The 6,251-nt window shown below is 48.2% G+C and overlaps 1 protein-coding gene across 1 annotated transcript; it reads left to right on the forward strand.

Moving 5' to 3' along the window:
• The first annotated feature begins 1,706 nt into the window (after positions 1–1,706).
• LOC144147569 (uncharacterized) lies at positions 1,707–5,104 on the forward strand. Its single transcript, XM_077679570.1, has 2 exons — positions 1,707–2,325; positions 2,501–5,104. Exons 1-2 carry the CDS (start codon positions 2,322–2,324, stop codon positions 3,553–3,555), a joined length of 1,059 nt encoding a protein of 352 aa, XP_077535696.1. The 5' UTR covers positions 1,707–2,321; the 3' UTR covers positions 3,556–5,104.
• The last annotated feature ends 1,147 nt before the right edge of the window (positions 5,105–6,251 follow it).

Consider the following 6,251-nt stretch of genomic DNA (forward strand, 5'->3'; position numbering starts at 1 on the left):
GGGCCATGCAGACAAAACACAAGTTTGGTTCATTCGTAAGATTGCCTCGTTAGGATCATACTGACACCACTTTTAACGTAAACTTCACTCAAATAAGCTATATAATTAGGAAACAAACTGGTGAAGCTTACACTACCATGCACAAAACTTGAACCATAGTGAAGCTGGAGGATTTCTTTCTATGTAAGCTCTTAAGGACACACCACCACGCATTGCATTAGGTTTGAAATTGTTTATTTACATGTTTTGAAATTGTTTATTTACATGTTCCATTTTTATGTCGCTTTTCACCGTGGTAGTAGTAGTCATCATCGTATCCATCTATATCATCTTCTTCATGCATGACTGGCGGGCCCGGATCGTTTTGTCCACAAGCTTTCACATTTCTCCCGAAGTGGAACGCGTCAGCAAGCGCTAGAACCGGTGGCAACTGGCTTCGCGAACTGGGCGTCTGTGGCACGAGCTGCTTTGTGCTCCCCCTTGAGGCGTGGACACACAAACTGTTTTCTCGTATTTTTTTTTAGAGCACCACGCACAAGCCTGGACGACGCTGGGCGCTCCTTGTGAGGCACGTGCTTGCGCGGAAAACGGCAGTAGTAACTATGACCCTATTTTCTGATGACGCCGCACTCCACACGTTGCGGCCAGCAACTACAGCTTTGCTGTTAAAAAAGGCCGGAATGGCCATATGACTCACTAGCTCATTTGCCACACTAGAACCCATTACGTAATATGCGCAGTAGTGCGATTGGCTGAGGCCGGCAAAAGCAAGCACAAGTTAGGCAGGGCTTATAAGCTTGCAGAATGAGCTATTTTCACTTAAATGTAATGCATATTCATTTTATAGCAGCAAGAATGGTGGGGTAAACAATGGAAATTACGAGCCCCAGTGCGTACTGCTGTTGTACTGCGTGCACTATGCTTGTTATAGCTGTACAGTAGTCCGACGCTTTGGGGTTGTCTGACGCGACACTGGGCGATTAGCATAAGCGACATTTACTTACGTGGCCCTGTTTGTCGAGCATACCCCATGTTACACGAAACAATTACTACCTACCGTAACAAAAACAAGCCAGGTGCAATATGGTCAGAAACAAAGCAAAGGCGAACAGCGGTCCTGCACAGTATGGTGGCGCCATGTAGGAGGATTGACAGTAAACAAGGTGTTCCGCAGTCCGCTGCCGACTAAACAGCTCACCAACGTTCACCTGAAGACCTGTCTTGGTTACGTCATCGCAGATGTCACGAAACACGATTAAATTTAAATTTAAACACGAGTAAACTTGAATTGAATTATTTCTCGGTGAATAAAGCATCGTTTGCTACCGGACAAGCGCTGCGGGCACTATGAAACACCAATAAATATTTATTCGGCATCTTTCAGCATTTGATTCTGCACATAGGCTAGCAAAGACGCATAACTCTGACGCTTTCATAATGATGATTTGTTGCAGTATGCAGCTGGGGTTTTTTAAAAATTTAGAAGCTCAGGATATGATTAAACTAAAGCGAAATTGCGTTTTTATCCGGTGAAGGATCAAGACAGAGTTTGAGCTCGGAAACTGCAGCCACAGTCAAGCAGAAGATAGCAGACGACAACGGCACGAGTATATGGCTCCTAACCGACGTGAGGCGCCAGAGGGCGCTACTGAAAACTCCCCATGGGACCCGTGGATCCCATGGGGAGCTTTTGCCCCCAGCGGGTAGTAGCAGTAGTAGAACTTTTTTAGTAGTAGGGGTAGGGCTTTGCCCCCAGCGATGTACGCATTGCGCTCCCATCTGTTGGCATAAATTAAAACTAACGTACGACGCACTACAGGCGTGTTCGGAATCTTAATCAAATTCTGCAAAAAATTTTCAAGTAATTATAATAGCCTCCATTTTACTGTTAAGCAAAAATGTATGATGTCTAAGCAATTGCTGATAATTTTGTTAGGTATTTTACGCTTATTTCTTTCTTTGTAGGCGTCGCGCATTCGCAAAAACTCCAAGCCGGAGCGGCGGAGCTAGCGGAGCAGCTGAGAGGCTGACAACTGTGCTCTACAGCTCTATCACTTGCACGACTCTGAAACTTTACCAACTCTACGGAAGCGACGGAACTCTACATCCTCCCTATTCTGTAACTTACTGATTTCACTTCACCACCCCCGCGCGACCAACGCGCGACTGTGGCTGTTTTGTTGCGGTGCCCGCCGCAGTACCACAATACAGTTGGTACGGTTTCCAAGTGGCAGTGTGCACTGCTAGAGTGGGCTTTCTTTTGTGTCTGTCAATCACATGCCCCCGCGAACACCACCGTTAAGAGCAACGAAAGCGAGCTAATGGGTAAGCGTGCGCTCCAGATGACTTGTTTTTTACTTTGCTGTGTTGACATCCAATCTTCGTGCCATTGTATTAATCTGTTAGACGTTTAGACTGACTTCCAGAGTGTTAACAACTGTGCTGGCTATCGCAAAGCCTGTGCAATGAAAATGCAATGTCAGAAACTGTTCACACGCAGGTCCCGTGGTAATGGATGGTGGCCAAGCTGTCAAGTATTCCGCCGCATCTGATTGCAACAGGGCCGCAGCGCAGTCCAGGCTTCTAGAAACTATATACGAAGATCCCAAAGAGAGCACCGACGGTCGAGCGCAGTTCACCTCCGTAAGAAGATACAAGCGTTTTATTGACTTCACAGCGGGGCCCACGGCGTCCAAGAAATGGAAACGAAGCCAGAAAGCGCGAAAACTAGCGAACGTACGATTAGTTCATGCCCTGGAAGCGCAGGCGCACTATCCTCCCGATCGGAGTGACGACGTGTGTTCGTCCTTGCGCCCAGTGAGAAAAACGAGAGTACGCGCACCATCGTCCCCGGAAGACAAACTTAGCTCGCAATCGAACGCCCAGACGAGCCCGCGGAGGTACTGCAGCTCTGCAGCTGCTGGCTTTGTGTGCGCGGCCGGCGGGAACGACAGCAGGAGCCTCAGCTGGCATGCAAACTCACATGTGGCACCAGGAGGCTTCTCTTTGCCTGACACATTTGTTGTGTCAAGCGCGGACCTGGTGGTTGAAGAAGCGGCCACCGTGGAGCTGCCATTGGAGTGGGTGAGCAGCAGCAGGGATGCCGGCGTGAAAGAGCAGGTGCGCTCGAGCGTGGAAGAGCTGCTCAGTGCTGTGGTTAGTAATCCGTGGGACTACCGACTGCCTTGTCCCGAAGTGAAGGAAGAAAACTGGTCTACACTTTGCTACAGCGGCAGTGATACTGCTCAGGCAGTCAGTTGTTCAAGTGATGCACTGGGTAAGGCGAGCATGGGAGAGCCTGTAGATGAAAGGGCAGTGCATTCCACAGGCGTCCATGTTGACGGTGGCCACAACGAGAGAGTGCTGCCTGCTTGGGCCACAGCCTGTAAAGATGAAGATGTCTCCGACACTGTGGTCGAGTTGATTGCTGTCATTGAGGCAACACACAGTATTTGTGACCGTGTTGTACAAGAGAGTAGCTTTTATTCTGGTCAAAACAACCGCAGTTCTGTGCCGAGTTCCACTGCGCAAGTGGGCACTCGACATTTCTCGTAGCATTGTGTCATCGCATCCTTGGTTGGGGGATTGTGATCACTGGCCGTTGTTCCTTGTTCCGTGGGAGCAACCACAAGGTGAATTGAAAGTATTTTGTTAAAAGTCACTGGAGTTTGGTAGCTAGAAGTTAACCGAGCCAGGATCCCGGCCAAGGTACTGCCTATGTTTTTAAACTTGTTTAGTTGTCTTAACATTTTTGATAATCGCGTCGTTGTCTGTGAGCACTTTTTTTAAATGCTGGTTGCCTAAGATTGTGATGTCCGTGCACGTGTTCCCATGCTGATTAATTCTGGCCACATTACAAAGGGGGAGTGGAATGACACACCTTGAAGTTCCTCATGAGCATCAAGGCCTCCTTGATCTTAATGCCAGTGTGGAGCAGAAGGGAATGCCCTGTATGTGAAGTGGGATTGTGATCCAACTGCTTGCTTTGCTCTGTACATTGGTGGACAGCAAGTAGAAATCGATGGTAATGTTAGTGAGCTAGAGTTGAATGTACCTGCCCAGAACAAGTTGTCAGCACTGATTCAATCCATAAGAAAGAAGTCAGGTGTAGAATCAGTACGAGCTGAGGTGAATTCTGTAAGCACTTCAGTAAAAAACAGTAGGTTACTTCTGTTGCTAAAAAGAATGGTGTATAACCAATGCATGCTTTCAAAGCAGAGTTATGAAGCAGCAACTTTGGGCCTTACTAAGCACTTTGGAAGAAAACTTGGGTCAACCCAAAGAGTCATGGAAAGAAGGGTGGGAGAGTAATGCTTCAGGACAGCAAATGAGTGTCATTGGCAAAAAAAAGCAAGCTTGTGCGGAAGAGATCGTAGCTAATGTTATGAAAATTAAGTGGAGTTGGACCGGGCATGTAATGCGGAGAACTGACAGCTGGTGGCCCACCTGAGCAACAGAATGGCTATGCCTAGGGACGTGTGAGAAGTAGGCAAGGATGAGGTGAGGAATTTGAGGACAGAGAATGGATCTGGATGACGCAGGATAGGAGTTGCTTAAAGTCAATAAGAGGTGCCCTGTGGTGGACACAAATAGGCTGATGGTGAAGATGAAACACCACTGCAGTTGAGGAGGAGTCTTTCGTGGGCTACCTGAGCATGGAAATTTTGGTCTGTCTATGACTCGATTCATCTGCTTCACACCCACCCGACCAAAAAATTTGCAGCGTATGTGTTGCCTGATTTTTGGTATAATGGTAGAACAATGCGAACTTGAGAGGGCCAAGAGAAGACAGCAACGCAAGTGCTGATTAGCAATTGCAATTAAAGGTACCGACACGAAAGTTGCATGTTATTTTAAAGCAAAGCTTTCTACATCTACCAGCCAACGCTTCTTTCGCAGCGTGCGGGACAATAAACTCTCAATGCGGCGGAGGTGGCGGCGTGGTTGGGGGAGAGGAAAGGAAGGTTTCACTCACGGAGCACACTGTAGATGGCGCGGCGAATTTGCCCAGCGTTTCCCGCGCAGAGGTGCCTGCTCGCTGGCGGTCGCGTCGGCGGTACGGCTTTGTTGTCTGCTTTAGCGACGGTTGTTTTGGGCCTGTTTTGGCATACTGTAATTACCCGATTCTAACGCGCACCTTCTTTCCGGAAAAATAGGTCGAAAAATCGCATGCGCGTTAGAATCGGATACCAAACCGAAACTGCCACAACAACGGAAATTTCGTACCGCCCATCGCCATCGCCATCTCAAGATGGCGCCAAAGCTTTTAGCAACGCTTTTAGAGTGAACTTGCTAGAAGTATTCTAGTTCACTATAACGATTTTTCGGACGCAGGAAGCATAGGCGCCTAGGCTTTTCTATCGGCGTTCACACAAACCGTCAAATCGTTCCACTTGCGCGCTTGATAACAGCAGTGGCAGCAGCGGCTCTCACGCATTCAAAACGAGCGGTCGGCTGAAGACTGCGCCTCTGGGGAAGCTCGCAGGATGGGCGTGCGAGGCGTGGGCCACGATCCCATCGACCATGGTTGAACGTCCGTTATGAAGTATGGCATCGCGAACGCGCTTGACGCCACCAAGGACGAGATGTTGTGGTCAGCGGAGAGCGACGAGGAGTGAGATAAGTGAGCTTACGTCGAGAAATGTATCGCCCATTTTTCTCGCATTCGTTTTTCTTGCTCACAAAGTTCCGTGCGCGTTACAATCGGAGGTGCAAGTTTTTTCGGTTTTTTTGTCGGGAAAATCGGGTGCGCGTTAGAATCGGGGGCGCGTTAGAATCGGGTAATTACGGTAGCTTCTTGTTCATTGCATGCTTCCTTCGCACGGCTTGATTAACTTGTTCGACAGCACCTCCTGGGTAACCCGGATCCAACGGAATTAGGTGGTCGTACGGCAAGGATACGTTAAGGATTGGTTCGCAGGATGGAAAACAAAATGTAGAGACCACATACAGACATCTGGCCGCTAGAGAAACGCTACGTTTTGCGCACTGCTTGCCACGAATGGGAATCCGTTTTTTAAATTGGTGAATACCAATTCGGTTGTTTTAAGAGGTATTACAAAAGGTGAAAGGAGCAACTGGTTCTGATAAATAGCGATTATAAACGTTCCCTCAGCTTTCTCGCAATTCTCAAACTTACTAAACTAACTAGTTTTAATCGGCATAAATGGGAATCACTAAGCTCACACGCCGAATTGTTTCGGTGTCTGCGCTTGTGTCGAGCGGTGGTATAGCCCAAAGCTAGCACATCA

Source organism: Haemaphysalis longicornis, unplaced genomic scaffold (genome assembly GCF_048455015.1).
Source record: "Haemaphysalis longicornis isolate Haplotype H1 unplaced genomic scaffold, Haemaphysalis longicornis Haplotype H1 scaffold_1, whole genome shotgun sequence".
Taxonomy (NCBI): domain Eukaryota; kingdom Metazoa; phylum Arthropoda; class Arachnida; order Ixodida; family Ixodidae; genus Haemaphysalis; species Haemaphysalis longicornis.